General features: G+C 61.2%; 2 protein-coding genes across 4 annotated transcripts; one reads left to right on the forward strand and one right to left on the reverse strand.

Annotated features, from left to right (window-relative positions):
- Positions 1-7: 7 nt before the first annotated feature.
- LOC128333638 (T-cell surface glycoprotein CD3 gamma chain-like) lies at positions 8-9847 on the forward strand. 3 transcript variants are annotated; one of them, XM_053269339.1, is made up of 7 exons: positions 8-128; positions 3193-3305; positions 4966-4995; positions 6652-6855; positions 7781-7912; positions 8122-8165; positions 8943-9847. In XM_053269339.1, exons 2-7 carry the CDS (start codon positions 3251-3253, stop codon positions 9006-9008), a joined length of 531 nt encoding a protein of 176 aa, XP_053125314.1. In that variant the 5' UTR covers positions 8-128; positions 3193-3250; the 3' UTR covers positions 9009-9847. The 3 variants fall into 3 exon arrangements, with proteins under 3 accessions (XP_053125314.1, XP_053125313.1, XP_053125312.1); XM_053269338.1 differs by lacking the exon at positions 8-128 and adding an exon at positions 392-747; XM_053269337.1 differs by lacking the exon at positions 8-128 and adding an exon at positions 984-1890.
- A 1460-nt stretch (positions 9848-11307) lies between these two features.
- On the reverse strand, positions 11308-15320 carry LOC128333839 (T-cell surface glycoprotein CD3 epsilon chain). Its single transcript, XM_053269858.1, has 7 exons — positions 15272-15320; positions 13269-13310; positions 12470-12652; positions 12055-12177; positions 11700-11942; positions 11562-11608; positions 11308-11364 (listed from the first exon to the last, which is right to left on the reverse strand). Exons 1-7 carry the CDS (start codon positions 15318-15320, stop codon positions 11308-11310), a joined length of 744 nt encoding a protein of 247 aa, XP_053125833.1.
- Between the last annotated feature and the right edge of the window lie 758 nt (positions 15321-16078).

Genomic DNA, 16078 nt, shown 5'->3' on the forward strand with positions numbered 1-16078 from the left:
AGCGGCTGCTGCGAGGATTCAGAGAGAAAGCTGCCTAGACGGGCCATCCGGTAGCTCCTCGGCGGCCCGGCGAGCCCCGCCTAGTGACTCCTGTCCCGTCCAGGGGGCCGCCCGCTTTGCCCGCCCGGGTGTGTGTGGGTGGAGGAGCCTCATGCGCAGGCTGCCGAGCCCGGCTCCCGCCTGAGCCTCCTCGGAAGCCTCCTCGCGGGCGAGGCTGACAACAGCCCTGCAGTGCAGTCCGGTGCCGTCAAGTCCCTGAGGGCGCCGCAGGAACCACCTCGAGACAGCGCCCCGCCCCGCATAGCGGCGGGATGCGTGAACTGCAGGCCCTTTCGCCGACTGCAGAAACCTCCCGCTCAAGCCGCCGCGCAACCGCCGTCAGCCACGAGAGAGGCCCTCCTGGCGGGGCGCTCCTCCGCCGACTGCGGCTTGAGCGGGAGGTTTCTGCAGTCGGCGAAAGGGGCTGCGCAGGGGAGGCTCCTCACGTAGGGCAGAGCGGGCAGTTTGCCCCAGTCAGCAGCTGCTTGCTCGCCTGCCTCCTCTGCGTCATCCTCTCGGGGGAGGCAGCCGCTCTGGGAAGAGCAAGAAGGTTCCCAGCTCCCTCCCTGGCAGCAGCATCTCCAAGATAGAGCTGAGAGAGAGACTCCTGCTGCCTGCCACCTTGGAGAAGCCGCTGCTGCCAGTCTGGGTAGACAATCCTGAGCGAGATGGACCCAGGGCCTGACTCAGTCTAGGGCAGCTTCCTAGGTTCCTGTTCTCTTTTGATGTCTCTCTTAGAAGCCATGTCTGGGTACAGGATGTGTCCCACCACAGTGCATACAAAACCACACACAACCCTCCCAGCCACCCGCAAAGCAAAGGGGCTGGGAGGGGGGTTTCCGTCTGACTGCCCTCTCTGCTGCCTCCTCTCTTGCTCCTTCTGCTGACTGTCCTGCCAGGGATCCATTTCTGAGGGTGGGGGCGGGGGGGGGGCTCCAGGTAGCACCTCCCAGGCTGCTCTCCCAAGCCCAGAAGCCAAAGGCCCTGCCTAGCTGCTCCTTTAGGTTTAAAGCAACCAGCAGCTTCCAGCTCTATGTTGTGCTGCGTCACTTCACAAAATGAAACTTCGCCCCCCACCAACTCCTCCCTACTGATTCCTGCGGCCTGGCCCCCACCATTCCCCCCCTCACCTCATCCCTTCCATGTCACCAGTAGCACCACTGCCTGGACTGGATCGCTCCGTGACCTCAGAAGCTGCCGTATCCTGAGTCAGGCCCTTGGTCCCTCTAGCTCCGTACAGGATTGCCTTCACGGACTGGCAGCAGCTTCTCCAAGGCTGCAGGCAGGCCTCTCTCAACCCCACCTGGAGAGGCTGCCAGGGAGGGAGGGAACCTCCACCCACTGTGTCTCTACCCTTCACCTGCCTTGCCTGGCGCCCACCCAGTCCCAGGAGTCACCACCAGCCGCCACTGCTGTCCACACATACGCAGCTGCCCGCCGATCATGAGGATGGGCAGCTTGTGGGTTAGGTTAGGACAGCATAGGAAGGAAGCTGCCATAGACCGAGACAGACCCTTGGTCCCCCTAGCTCAGTATTGTCTACTCTACCCAGACTGGCAGCGTCTTTTCCAAGGTTGCAGGCAGGACTCTCTCTCAGCCCGAACTTGGAGATGCTGCCAGGGAGGGAGCCTGGAACCAAGATGCGCTTCCAGAGAAGCTCCCTCCTCTAAGGGGAATGTATTTGACAGTGCTCACACATCAGGTCTCCCATCCATATGCAACCAGGGCAGACCCTGCTTAGCTAAGGAGACAAGTCATGCTCGCTACCGCCAGACCAGCTCTCCTGGGTCATGCCGACACCTTAACCTTGACAAGGAGCTCCACAGAGAGTAGTCCATTCTCTGTGTGCAAGTAAGAAATCTTTATTACCGTCTTTGACCAGCACAACAGCAAAACAGACAAAAACGGTTCAAACAATCTACACCTTAACATAAAAGTCTCTGTAGAGTTACTTAAAGTAATAAGTAGAAGACGCCAAAAGTTAAAACTATGAAGATAAAACTATATATAAGTGTTGAGCAAGACTAATAACAGAGTGACACTGATTATAAAAGCAGTTAGACAGCAAAATTATATAGTTAATACAGAGTGGTGTTAAATCTCATAGAATATTAGTTCTTAATGAGCTCTGATTGAATGTTGCTAGCTATAAGACAAAACATAGTCACATGATAAGACCTAGAGTCATTCTGATCTGCTAAAAGGAAATTCAGGTAAAAGGAATCAGCACAGCCTGGATATGAGCTAATATCTCAGGAGATAAGCTTATGTCAGATATCGCGATAATAGGGACAGTACAAGAGTACGTGAGCTGTCGTTCCACAGGGGGGCCCATTTCCCCCTTGATGTCAGGGAGTGGATTTCCTGTGATCACGCATGGCTTGTTGTCCCAACAGACTCCCTACTCCTTTTGGGTGAAACTGTGTCACTGTTTGCTTGAATGAACATTCTCACTGCAGTCAGGGGAGAGTTTGGAAAGCCATCCTTCTTGAGTTGTGGTGCTTGCTGCTGCTGCTGCTGCTGCTTTCTCCCCTTGAAATCCTGGGGCTGAGGCCAGACTGGACCCAATTTTAGTAGTCATTGTAGTCTTAAACAAATCCTGCTTGGAAGATTTGCTTCTTCTCACCCCCACCCCACCCCCATTTTATTTATTTATTTTATTTATCGAACATATTTGTATACCACCCTAAACACAAGTCTCTGGGTGGTTTACACGACATTTAATTGTGCTGCATCCAGTAAATTAAGTCGTACCCACATGTGTCTCCCTAGGAGATCCTTAATGGGAGAGCCTTTGGCCCCCCAGATCTGTCATTGTGCGTGTGCTCTCGCGCGCTCTCATCTGAGTAACAAAGCTTTATCAATGGACAGCAATAAAAGTTCAAACCCAACACAGCAATCTTTTCCAAACAGACATCTGTTGGAAAACCTGGTTCTTGGCCGTTGTTTTGCAAAGGATATCAGGCAACGGTGAAGCAGATGTACTTTCTCAGGTCTCTGACATCTTTTAACTTATTCATACACCCCACATCGCTCCAGGCTCAGGGGAAAGAGCGCTCCCACCCACAGGCTTCCTGTTACTGACTTCAGAGAAGTTTCCTTGCTGCTTACTAGCAACTGCCACAGCTTCGTTTCGATTATTTCTGCACACAGGGCAATCTCTTTGCGAGAGGAAATCACCCGGGGGGTCAACACATACCAGAGAGGGGCCATGGCCAGCTGCCGGGATCTCTTCTATGCAACTGTCGTGGGTTTGCTCTTCAAAGGTAGGACGGGGTTAGGACTATTCGGGAGGCCACTGAAGCCTCAGGTCAGGGAATGGCAAACAGAGGGCCAGGAAGGAGAAGGGGGACGGGGCACCAGAACAGGTATGACTGTGGAACTCCCTGCTTGAGCTCCCGACACCATTTCATTTTTTCTTTTTTACCCAGGCACGGCCAAGAGGGGGTTTATTTGGACTAGAGTCATGATGCGGGAGAAGGAGAGTCTAACCCTTTGCCCCAGCTTACATCACTCCTCCTCCAAAGCTGCTGAGCTGCATGGGGGAAACCTATGGGCACAGTTTTTGCACCCATACAGTTTTTCTTCCGTGGCTGATAGCAGTTTTGAGAGGCCACTTGGAGTAGGGCTACAGCACTGGGGAAAGGCTGAGGATAGACTCCATCCCCGAAACACACACACTCTGCCCAGCCACAGCCCCCTCCCCCCGCAAGTACTTATGTCCCATAGACAAAAGACATTGGGGGTTCCAGGAACAGGGTTGCCCCCCCCCACCCATGGCTGCTTTGGGCGGGGCAGGGGTGGACGCATGGGGCAAGGAGATGGGCCGGCCAGGAGGAGGCAGCCATTGGCTTCAGAATGTGCTTCTTCTGGAGGCACCCTTGGTGAGATTCTGTTTTCCAAAGAGGTGACTTCAGAAGGCCTCTGAAAAGCCCCCCATCTCCACGACACTCAGCACGTTGGAAAGAAGATTCCCACCTTGTGTGCCTCCTCTCTGGTCTGCTGCCTCAGAGAGAGAAACCCAACTGAAGAGCAGAGCCTTGCCCGGGGGGAGCAGGAGGGGCAAGATCCGTCCAGGCTTAGAACCTGGAGGAGACCATCTAGGCAGGGGGGTCCCTCTCAGCCACCCCCAGAGGATACCCACGAGCAAGGCACGGAGGCAAGCAGCCCTCCCCCTCCCAGAGACTGGTATCCAGAGGCATCTGACCTCTGAATAGGGAGGTGCTCTGCAGTCCTGGCCAAAGCGGCTCTCCCTGGCCACCAAGGAGGAGGCAGCTCAGGCTGCCCCTCTTTCTCGAGCCATGCTGACTGCAGGCTGGCCACTCATCAGGTAGCTCTACCTGACGAATGACCAGCCTGCAGGCCGCGCGGCTCCCGGGTGGGGCGGGCTGCTGTCACCAGGAAGCAGAGGCAGCTGCGCCCCCTTCGGCACCCCCTGGCTAGTTAGGACAAGCCGCTACTGAGCCATGGATGGACCTTTTCTCCCTGAAACCGTCTGAGCCCCTTTGCAAGTGGACCACGCTAGTGGCCATCCCCACATCTTCTGGCAGTGAGTGCCAAGATGACTGACTCCCTGTGCTTCGTTGAAAGCAAGGGGGGGTCGTACTAGCACTTCCTTTGGTCTGCCAACTACTTCCAGGGAGGGAGTGACCCCGAGTCCGAGTGTTTTGGGGAAAGGAGAAAGACTTTTGTGCACCCGCTTTCTCTGCACAAGGCATCATTGCCTGAGCTCCAGCCGTGAGCAGGCCCTCGTTGGGAGGGGTGTCCAGGCCTGGGGGCCGAGCCCCAAGCATCCTTGACCCTCTTGCTCGTGGCCCTGGGTCACTCCCAGGCGGCCGGCCCAGACAAGGCCAGCTGCTTCTTGCCCCCCAGTGCCTGGGGCTCGGCTGGTGATTCTCACTGTGTCCCCCTCTCTCCTCCTCTCAGGCATCTTCACCACTGGAAACACTGACTCAGGTATGGTACCGGCCACCCTGATGCCTCCTGGGAAATGAGGTCATGATCCGGGCTGAGATCTGCAAATGTTTCTGTCTCGGAAGCCGCTGGTGGGGCAGCCAGGACCTTCTCTTTTGCCCAGCTTCACTGAACCGTTGTGGGCGGGGGGTGGGTGGGGGGCAGTCCTTTTAAACAATGTCTTGTCCTTCCCCTCTTATGAGCTTGCAGATGTACCTTCTGCTGCATTGTCATGGACCGACCAGCTTTTGTTTTTTTTAATGACCCATCATAGGAACTGTAGCTGTGGGAATTGGGGCTGGGGGGTGACTGTTCTGTGGTCCCCTTGCCAGACCGCAGTCCCCAGAAGGGAAGGCCGGCCAGCTTAACCACTGCCCCACTGAAGGTGCCTAGGGGCCACGCTGCTGCTGCTGCTGCTGCTGCAGGGGGTGGGTCTTCACTGTGCCCTAGACCCTTGGGGGGGGGAGGAGGAGGAGGAGGAGTCGGGACAGAGCCCAAGGCACCGCAGGCCTCCCCTGGGGTGGAAGAGGGATGCCTGGGCATGCCCTGTGCAGGAAGCCCCTCAAGCAGCCAAGGGCCAAGTAGGGGCAAGAGAACAAGGGGCATGGCCAGCAGGGGGGGCCCCCAGGCAAGGATGCTCCCCTGCAGCCGTGAGCCTGCAGACTGGGGCACAGACAGGGCCTCCCTTGGCTGCTCCTGGCTGGCCTCTGTTGGCGCTGACACCAAGGCCAGAGAGCCGGGCGGCTGCCGCTGCCGCCGAGAGATGTGTGGAAGGAGCAGCACCTGCGCGGGGTCTGGGGGCAAGCCATGCTCTGGCAAGATCTGGGGGGCGGGGGCAGCTTCCAAGGGCTGGTCCCTGTCCTTGGGGCTACGGGGGGGGGGGGGACACGCGTGTGTGTGGCCCAGGGTGTGTGGGTTTGGTGTTCAGCGTTTATACCTCATCCGCTCGCCCAGCATCCCAAGATGGTTTACAAAAGTTTAAATGCAACAGCATTCCACAACCCCCTTTAGAACCTTGACATCCGTTCACGGTAAGGAATGCCTCTGGAGTTTGGCTGGTGGGGGAAGATGCCGCTTGGGGGGCTGAGGCTCCCCTTGATCTCCGTGGCCTTGGCTGGAGCCGTCCCCGTCACGGAGGAGGAGGCCACATGCAGCAGCCTGCCGCTCCTCTTGCAAGCAAACCCTTCTCCGCCTGCTGCCCTCCGATACCCGGGGCCCTTTCCTGCCACCAGCATGGCGAATGTTTAGCTTCCGCTTGTCAACACCAGTTCTCAAAGCACAACAGACAAAAGCGAAGACAAATACAGACCTCAGATGGGTCCCTGTCCCCAAAGGGCCTTGCCCACAGGTGGATGCAGGAGTCACTGTGGGAGAGGTTTGCGGGGGGCAGGGAGAAAGCAGGTGCCCTTGAGGGCTGCGGAGCGGGTCCCCCCAGGAGCAGCGCCTCCCAGCCCTGGCAAATGCCGAGGCCTCTCTCCCACTCGCAGCCAAGGAGGCCTCGGTCCTACAGAGGAAGGGCCCCTGCTTTCTGCATGCCCTCTGAGCCTCTCGGGGGAGGGCTCTACCTGCAGGCTGACTACTGGCCCTGGGTCCCCAAGCCAGGGGGGCCTGCCCTCCGCCCCCCCGCCTAATTCCACCCCTTCCCCATTTGTTCTGCAGGCATCTCTGTGAAGGTGCAAGGGAGCAGTGTCACCCTGGTGTGTAAGCTCCCGGAGGGTGTAAATGCCTCCTGGACAAAAGATGGGTTGCCGATAGAGCCGCCTGCCGCAGGTGGGAATAAACTGCCCTTGGGTTCCGCCCTGGACGACCCTCAAGGCATCTACCGGTGCAACGATGGGACATTTCTGCAGGTCTTCTTCCGAAGTACGTGAGCCGCTTCTTGCTTAAAGAGCCGCAACGCAGTGCGACTCCAGAGAGACACAGCTGGGGTGCAAAACTGGCCTGGTGCTGAGGGGTCAGTGGATGGCCCACAGCTGTGCGGGGTGGTCCGTGGGTGGCCCGTGGCCATTTCCAGGGGCCAGCAGTTGTCCGGCTGTGAACTGTCCTGGCTGCCAGAGATCTGCTTTGTCCCCCAGCTGTGACTCTCCTCTCTCAGGAAGGGCTGGATGGGAACCTGCCGCCTTGTGTGGGGTGGAGGGGGACGGTGTGAGTGTCTTGAGAGGAGGATGTCAAGCGGACTGGCAAATAAACATCCAAGTGAAGCCGGACAAAAATGGGGGCAACAAAAGCAAATTTTATGCCGTTTTGGATCTGACCTTGACTTCATTTGGCTTTTATCCCCTCTTTATAGATTTGTTGCCTGATTACTCATAGTATAATGAAATGAGTGGACTTGCTCCCAAGCCAGCATGTTACTACCTGCTACTGCTTGTCAACTCGGTTATTCTCAGTGCCAGCAGCTCTGACCAAATACTCAACATCATCGCCCACAGCTGTCTGGCAGATGAGCTCCAATTGTGATTTGTTGTCCAATATAACTGGATGTCAAATATGTGCTACCAAACTTAGAATCTTCTGCAGCGAAGAATGTCTTGCCCTTGCTTCTGCCCCACTTCCAGACTTCTGCTGGTGCCTGTGCTGGGAGCCAGGGGGATGTGCTGGTGGTGGGGCTGCAGGACACCTTGGGCTCAGGTCGTCAAAAGGGTCGTGAGGGGTCCTAGGACCTGGCAGTGGTGCTTTCTGGCCATTTGCAGATGCCCTGCACCCTCTGCTCCGACTAAGCCCTGCGTAGACCTGCTGGAGGGTGCTGGGCTCAGGGGTTCATGCTCAGCCCTCTCTCTTGCCCCAGTGTGCCAGACCTGCATCCATCTGGACGCCGCCACAGTCACGGGGCTTGTGGTGGGCAACATCTTGGCTACAGTCTTCCTGGCCGTGGCTGTCTACAAAATCGCTGCGCAGGAGCCGGGCCGGCTGTCCCGAGGTGAGAAGTGGGCAGGGAAGGGCAGGGTGAGCTGGGAGGACTCTTCCCCGCTTGGCCTGGGGGCCACGCTGGCAGTGGAGGTGCCCTCGTGGCCGTGGCCCGCCAGGGGAGCAGGCTGCGTGGACAGAGTCCCAGAGGGCCCCTGCGAGGAGGAGCAAGGGGCCTCCTTTCCCTGCTGGCCACTAACTTGGCTTCCTCCCCCTTCATAGCTTCTGACAAGCAGAGCCTGCTGGCCAGTGATCAGCTCTACCAGGTGAGCCACCCGCCTCCTGCAGTGCCTCTCAGCCCTTCACGTGAGGGGCTGGCTTGGACTTGCCCCCCGCCCATGATCCCTGGGCTTCTGCACAGCTCCTTCCTCCCAGCAGGCAGAGAAATAGCCCCCCCCCACCCCGACATTCCCAGCTCTCTGCATGTCTCTCTGTGCCCAGACGGTTTCTTTGGGAAGCCATTTCTAGTCCAAGGCCAGAGAAAAGCTTCTAAAGAGGGATGATCCGAACCCTTTGGGTGCCTGAAGCAGAGAGTCCAGCAGCAAAGAACTCCGCACACGCCTGGTGGCAGGGCTGGTCCGTCCGAGCGCAGCCTTTGCTCTTGCCCAGGATGGAGCCTCCGCCTCCTGCCCCCACGCGGGGCTTCTTCTGCGCCTCTGCCTGGGGGGCAGACCAGGGCCGGGCAGCTGCCGCCATGAACCTGCGGCAGGGTGTGGGGATGGCCACTGGCTCCCGGGGGCTGGGCTGGGGGAGGGCCGTAGCAGCCCCATGGCGGCAGGGAGGGAGCCCCACTCCCCACCAGCCGCCGCCCCAGGCAAGGCACTCCCGCAAGATGCAGCTAAGGCAGCTGGCTCCCTTGGGGCCGGCCAGCCTTCCTCCTCCTCCTCCTCCTCCTGCAGCTTGCGTGTGGCGTCCCGGAAGGTGCTCTGCACTTGCTGCTGCTGCTGCTGCTTCTGGGCACCCACCAAGGCCTTGCCGCCCCCCCGCCCCCCCCGGCAAAGACATGGGTCCTCCTCCTAATGCAGGCTTCTCCCCCCCCACAGCCCCTCGGAGAACGCAGCAATGGAGAGTACAGCCGCCTTGGCGTGGGCAAGGCCCGCCGCCAGTGAGAAGGGGGTGCTGGTTGTTCCTCGCTGTGCCACAAAGAGCCGCCCCCGCCCCGCTGCCCGCGCCTGGCCTGGCCTTCGCCTGCTTGGACTGCTGCTGCTGCTGCCGCCCTGGCTGGGGGCGCGTTCTGGAGGGCCCCTCGGATCAGCCACTTGCAGGGATTCTGGCTGCACGCCCAGTGCAGAAGGCGGCCCCTGTGCTGACCGCAGGCCTGCTGGCGAAGAAGAAGGGGAAGCGCTGCTCCCCCCACGCCCCGCTCCACTGCTTGCCCTTCACCGCCCACCAGGAGCAGGAGGCACTTCAGGTGGCTCCTCCCGCTCTCCTGCGCTGCCTGCAGGCCGGCCATTCCTCAGGTAGAGCTGCCAGGTTAACCCCAAAGGGGGGGGAGCAGGGGGAGCAACCGGAGCCGCCGCTCCTGCCTCCTTTGGCCAAGCCCCAAGTGCTGCCCACTGTAGCTGCTCTGCCCCTAGAGCGAGAGAAGAGCAGCCTCTTCCGCTTGGCCCCTCAGGAGGCTGGAGGCTCTGGCCGTCCCTTCCTGTGCACTTCGGTCAGCATCTCCCCCAGTTTGGGGAGAGAACCAAGGAGTCTGGTGGGACCTTGCTGGGTGGGCGGTGGGGCCGCCTAGGCACGGCTTTTGGCCTGGGTGGGGCAGGGAGGCGTCTTCAAGAGCCTCCCTCAGTGGCAGCCCCCGGCCCGGAGCAGCAGAACTCTGCCCTGGGCCGACTTCCCTTCTCCGGAGAAGAGGCCGAAATGCAGCCGCTTCTGCAGCCGCCTGGTTGCTCCTCGCGTCTCTCACCCCTGTGCACTTCAGATCTGCCTTAATAAAGCACTTTGCTCCTTGTCACTGGAAGTTGCATTCCGAAGCGGCGTGAGGGCTGCGGAGCAAAGACTGCGGGTGCGGGGGGGGGGGGGCGGGGAGGCCTGGCTCGGCCTCGGCTATGCTTGGGGTGTTCATCACGAGGGCAGGTGGGGGGGGGGGTCTGGCTCAGCTCAGGCTCTCAACGCGGCATGGCCCTGATCCGGACTCGCAGTGGGGCCCCAAGGCCCAGTGCTGAGAACCTCAGCTCCGTGGCGCACATCTGCTGTTGATTCAGCCACGTGACGGGTGCCATTGCAGGCAGTGGGTGCCGTTGGTGTTTTCCTCGAAGCGCAGCAGCTGCACGGCCTTTGACCACATCCTGTGGAAGGTGCGCAGCTAGCCGGGGCGGGGGGGGGGCGCTGAGCGTTCCCACACAGCAGGCGGGCCCACGGCGCCCTGCCCTCCCCACGGCAACACTGCGTGCTGCTTCCGGTGCCAGCCTGCCTCCCTGCGAGGTGGGAGGGGGTGCCTGGGAGGGGGGCTCGAGGGCTGGTTCCTCCCACCCCAGCAGGCAGCGTGGATGGGCCAAGCTGGGTGAGGATTTCCCCAGGCGGTCCCAGTTTCTCAAAATGGGCCCTGCAGCCTCTCTCTGGGCCCATGGGGTGAAGGCCGCCCTGCCCTCCACCTCCCCACCCTGGCCTGCCGCCGCGCTGCTCCCAGGCCCAGCATGCCCCTGCCCACTCAGCTCCCTCTCCCCCTGGCCACGGCCAGCAGCACCTGCCTCCTCCAGACCCCCAGCCGCGTTTTGTGCTGCAGCCCCCCCCCACCCCCCGGGGTTGGTTCCACCCCAGAGGCAGGAGGCCCCACGTCAGAGAGGAATCCTGGGCAAACAGAGTCCATGGGACGGAGGGTGCTGGGCCAGAAGGTGGCTTTATTGGACTCCTTGCAAGCACAACCAAAATACAGCAAAGACACACAGGAGGGCTGTTCTTAAGTAAACCACGTGCTCCCCCCACCCGCCCCGCGGCGCCACCACAAGGGTCAAATCCCTGCTGTGGGGAAGTTCCCAGCTGCTCCCTGCAAGGTGGCGAGCCGGCGGGGGGGGGGGGGGGGCTAAAGGCAGGAGCGGCAACCTGGGTCCACCAGAGGGGCAGCTGATTCGGCTAAGCTGACTCGCAGTCCCAGCCCTGGGACTCTGCCTCTGGCCAGGACAAGTCATCCCTGGGACGCTCTGTGTGTGTGTGTGTGTGTGTGTGTGTGTGTGTGTTGGGGGCTGGCCCAGGGTGAGGGGTGAGGGTTAGGGTTAGGGTTAGGGCTTGGGTAGGATTAGGATTAGGTCCCCGAAAAGGGTTCCTGGGCCATGCAGAGACCTCCCCCCCCCGCTTTGCTCAGCCCAGTGGGGAAGCTGCTGCAGGTGCCAGTGGGAGACAGCCGCTGCCGGGGTTCTGCCGCGGTGGGAGTGGGGAGCTGCCCGGGTCTCCGAGCCAGGTCCGCAGCCGGCCTCAGAGGGCCCTGGGCTCCAGCCCGGCATACACCTCCCGTTGGCCTTTCCGGATGGGCTGTAGGAGCAAAGAGCAGGAGCTGCTCATAGAGGGGTCCCATCCACATGGGCCCCCCCCCCCGGTAGGGCAGCTCCTGATGGTCACAGGAGAGGGAGGAGGTCCCAGGGGCCCCACAGGGCAGTGTCTCTAGGCTCTGCTGGCCGGGGGGGGGGAGCCTGGAGGCAGAGACCGCCCTCGCTGGCTCCTTGGCTTACCTCATAGTCGGGGTTCGGAACAGGCGGGGGACGGTCTGCCTTTGGGCCTGGAACGCAGAGCAGAGAGGAGCTTGTTTCCAGAAGCCGGACACAGAGGTGGCTGCCGCAGGCCTGTCACAGCCTCTGCTCCGTCCACACCCAGAAGGACGCGCTTGCTCAGAGGTGCAATGCACTCCCCCCCCCACACCCCGATGCCTCGGCCAGGCTGAGCCCGGAAACCCTCGTCTGGCCAGAGCCTGGTGCCTCCGCCTTGCACCGAGGCCTGGGGGGGGGCGGGGGGGCACAGGGCTTCCCGCTCAGCAGAGCCCTGGGACCCCGCGAGCCCGCGGAGCCGGAGGACCAGCACTCTGGCTGAGGGGCCCTCCCGGGGCCTCCGCTCCCCTGCGCAGGGTGGGTGGGAGGGAGGGAAGGGAGGAGTGCTCTCGCTGCTCCTGGGAGAAGCACTCACCTTGTGGCTGTCCTTGGGGGCTTCTCCCCACAGCCCCCCCCCCACAGCGGGCCCTGCGCTTCTGGCCGCAGTAGTAGACGAGGAGGAGGATGCCCAGCGTGATGAGCAGGTCGGAGAGGATGAGGCCGGCCACGAGGGCAACGCTCAGCTCCACGCAATCCGCACACACTGTGGGGGGGGGGGCGGGGGGAGCAAGAGGGTCACTCCGGGCGGGAAGGGGGCCAAGGGAGAGGGGCCCTGGCAGGCCCTGAAGAAGGGTCTCCTGGGGGAGGGGGAGGGAGGACTCCCCCTCCCCTCTAGCCTTGGTGGGACCACAGTGTCAGCCGGAGCCGGCTCGAAGGCCCCCCCCCTCACGAGGAAGGCCTCCCCAACTGCCCTGGGCAGAGAAAGCCTGGCGCCAGCAGACTAGCCACCGCTTCTGGCCGCCTTGGGACCCCCCTGCCCCCCACCCAGCACTGACCTCGGGCTTTCAGGTAAAGGTCTCCAACGATCTCCTCGCCCTCTTTGCAGCTGCACTTCTTCTCAACCACATCTTCCTCGCCCTCGATTGTGATGGCTGACGTGTCCTTGTCCTTGTCCTTGAAATGGCTCCCTGAGGGACAGCTGAGAGTCACCCTTTTCCCAGAGATGCTCACACTGAACTCTGCAGCAAGGGGGGAGACAGAAGAAGAGGGAGGGAGGGCGGCGCTCAAGCCGGGGCCCCAAGAGCCGGCCTTTCCCGGGGGCCTCTCCATGCCCCAGCAGCACCCCAAGCAGGGAGGCCTGCCGAGCAGCTCCAGCTCCTTGGGCTCTGCCCTGGCCCGAGGCGGCTGCCCCCAAGGGAGGGCAGGACCTCCCGCTCCGCTTGCACCCAGAGGCTGCTCCCAGCCCCACACAGACAAAGGCGGGAGGAGGCATCCAGAGGGAAGAGCTCGGGCCAGGTCTGCTCCTCTCAGGTGTGGGTGGGAATGGCCCCACTCCAGATCGGGGTGGGGGGGGGGGCGCAATGGGGGGGGAGAGGAAATGACGCCTGCTTCCCCCAACCCAGTCGCTGCAAAGAAGCAGTGGTGCCTCCGGGGATGTATGTGGGGCGGGGGGGGGGAGGAGTTCATGAAGAATCCCACCACCAGGCCTCCTCTTGCCGGGGCAGTGGCCAGGGGCTTCTCTCATGGACAGGAGGAGGCAGGCAGCCCTGCGCACCACAGCCCGCCCAACGGCCTAAGAACTGGACAGGCAGACGCTGGAGCTGCTCGCAGAACCGGGCGCGGCGCCTCACTTACTTGCATCCTGTGCCTCGTCTTGCCGTCCCCCGACAGGGCTGGCTGTGAATGGGCAAGGAAAACAGTTAGGGAGGGGCCCTCCTCCTAGCCCGGAGCGCTGGCCTGGGGAGAAAGCACAGCGCGGGCGGCTTCTGCCCTTTAGAAGGGCTTCTTCTGTTGCGTCGTATTCACAAAGCCACAAAGTCCTCTGCTGACTCTGCCAAAATGGCGCTGGAGAGCCATTCGGTGGCCTCCCCTGAGCAAGCAGGGCCAGACCTCACCATGTGGAAGTGGAAGGGGGCGGCCCAGAGCAGCCCAGAGGTGATCTCCATTGGGAAAACCATTCGGGGGAAAGCCAGGACCCTGCTTGCGGTCTGGATTGCACCCGGCTGTTGGCTCCGATGTTAAAAGACGGAAGATCCCAGAGCTCTGTTCCCTCATCTGGTTTGGGCCTGAATGCTAGCTTATATTTTCAAGAACCTCAAGGCAGCTTATGAACAAGTTAAAAACAAATGGAAACCCTAAAACATCCTCAATACTGCAATACAATGAAGCAAATCTGCAGTCAAAACTGACAAAAGGGCAGCTACCCTAAACCCCGAGAGGCCTTTGGAGAAAGATGCCTCTTCAGTTGTTTCTTGGACATGGCAAGTGAGAGGGGCAAGTGAGTCTCCAGTGGAAGTGAATTCCGCAAGCACTGGGCCACCACACAAAAGGCTTGGTCCCTGCCAATCAAATTGAATGACAAGCCAGAGAGCAGGGTCTCTGTGGCAGGTGTCAAAGGCCCGGCAAGTTGAGCAGGGGGCCCTTGAGGTGCCAAGGTCCCAAGACATCAAGTGCTTTCAAGGTCAGAACCAGCACTTGGAACTGGGCCCAGAAGCATCTTGACAGCAGTGGGACTGGGGCAAAAGAAGCTTGGCCTCAGGGCAAATGGATGATTCATTCTTCTTCATCATCTGCATATGACACTGTTCAACAAAAAGGACTTCTTCCCTTTACCCCGCCAGGCAGCCTTCCCACTCCTGAACTCGGAGGAGAACCACACAACCTCCTCCGAAGTCGCCACCAGGCTGTGCTACCTTTGCTCCCCAGGCCCCTGCTCCTTAGGATGAGCAGCCAGTGCTGGGCAGACAGACGCTGTCTGTGGGGCAGCCACCCATCAGGCAACCCCCAAGAACGCTGGAAGGAGCTGGAAGGAGCTGGCCCTCTCGGCTAAGCTGTGCAGCCGCTGCAAGAGGACAGCTCTTCCCAGAGAAGGTGCCTGGGCTGGCTCTAGCCACTCAGCAGTGGCCACTGCCTCCTCCAGCCCAGGAGGCCCACTCTGGAGGTTTGGAACTCATGGTGGCCCCCCACCCCGGCCAACTGAGCAAAGGGGCACCTTTTAAAATGTTGGCTCTCTTACCTCTAGCAGCAGGGGGAGAGCGAGCGGCCCTCTCCAGCCCCAGCACAGCATCCCTCCCGTGGCTGTGGCTGGTATCTACCTGGTGTCTAGTCTGTGAGCCCTTTGAGGACAGGGAACCATCTTGTTTCTTTTTCGGCGTAAGCCGCTTTCACAGCTTTTTGCTGAAAGGGCTGGTTGGGCTTCTGCTGCTGCTGCTGCTACTACCACCACCCTTTCCTACTCGGGCTGCCTGAGAGTGGAGTGGGAGGGAGGCTCTTCTGCAGGGCAAGCCATTGCTGTGGGCCAGCCCTTCGCACAAGGCACAGCAGCATCCCGGACATGTGGCCTCCTCTGCCAGGAGCTGGGCTTGGAAAGGGGATGAGGCCACTCCACGGAGGAGCAGTGCGCGGGTGTGTGTGTGTGTGTGTGTGTGTGTGTGTGTGTGTGTGTCCCCCTCCTCCCTCTCCCCGGGAAGCAGCACGAGACAGACCACCTGGGGGAGGGCGGAAGCCTTCCTGGCCTGTTCAGGGCTTGCTGGCAACCTCGGCTGGCCACTGGGGCCGCCTCCTGGGCTAGCTGGACCTAGCCGGGCCCTCCCGTGGTGATGCCCCCCCCACAGACACCCCCCGCCTCTTGTACTTACACAGACAGAGCAGGAGGCCCAGGGCACTGAAGGAGACCCCCCAGCCCATCTGGGCGCTGCCCCTCCCGTCTCCTGGCTGTTCTAGCGCTTTCCCAACCTTGCTGCTGAGACAGGCCGGGGTGTCCGGAATCGCGGAGCCTGGCCCAAGGAGGCTGTGAGCAGCAGCACCACCACCAGCAGCAGGAGGCTCTGTTTCCGAAGCAGCAGCAGTTCCCCCTGTTTGCAGCTGCACAAGCCCTCCCAGGAAGTGTGGAGGCGTGAGGCTCTTGGGGCGGCGGGGGGGGGGCCTCAGCAGTGGCTGCCAGCCGGTGCCTGGTAGGGCCTTTGGGCTAGATGGGCCGGGCCGGGCGTTTGCTCCTCCAAGCTGGGCCGAGGGGCCTCTTCGCCCGTGGCTCCCAGTCAGAAGACTCTTTCCTCTGGAGCTTGCCCAAGCAAGCCTGCCTCCGTTCCCCCCACTCAGAAGGGAATCCTAGAGCCAGCCAATTCCTCTCAAGGCACACCACCTTGGCACTCCACTGATAGCCGGGAAGGGCAGGGGGGGGGGTCAGCAAGGTCCCGGGTTCGGGGTCTCTCCCAGCTCTCCGGCTGGGCAACCTGGTGCACTGCCTGCAGAAGGATATGCTGCTTCTCTGAAGGAGGGGAACGGATCCCCTTCTGCCCCAGCCCCACCCACCCCTCCTCCAGTCCTCTGGGTCCTTCTTCATCCAAGGCCATTCTCCCTTGGGCTAAAGGGCTGTGGGGCCTCCCCACTGAGCCCACCGCGGGGCAGAGGCCTGTGAGCAGCGGTGGTGGGAGGGGGGACTCATC

Source organism: Hemicordylus capensis, chromosome 8 (genome assembly GCF_027244095.1).
Source record: "Hemicordylus capensis ecotype Gifberg chromosome 8, rHemCap1.1.pri, whole genome shotgun sequence".
NCBI classification, from domain to species: domain Eukaryota; kingdom Metazoa; phylum Chordata; class Lepidosauria; order Squamata; family Cordylidae; genus Hemicordylus; species Hemicordylus capensis.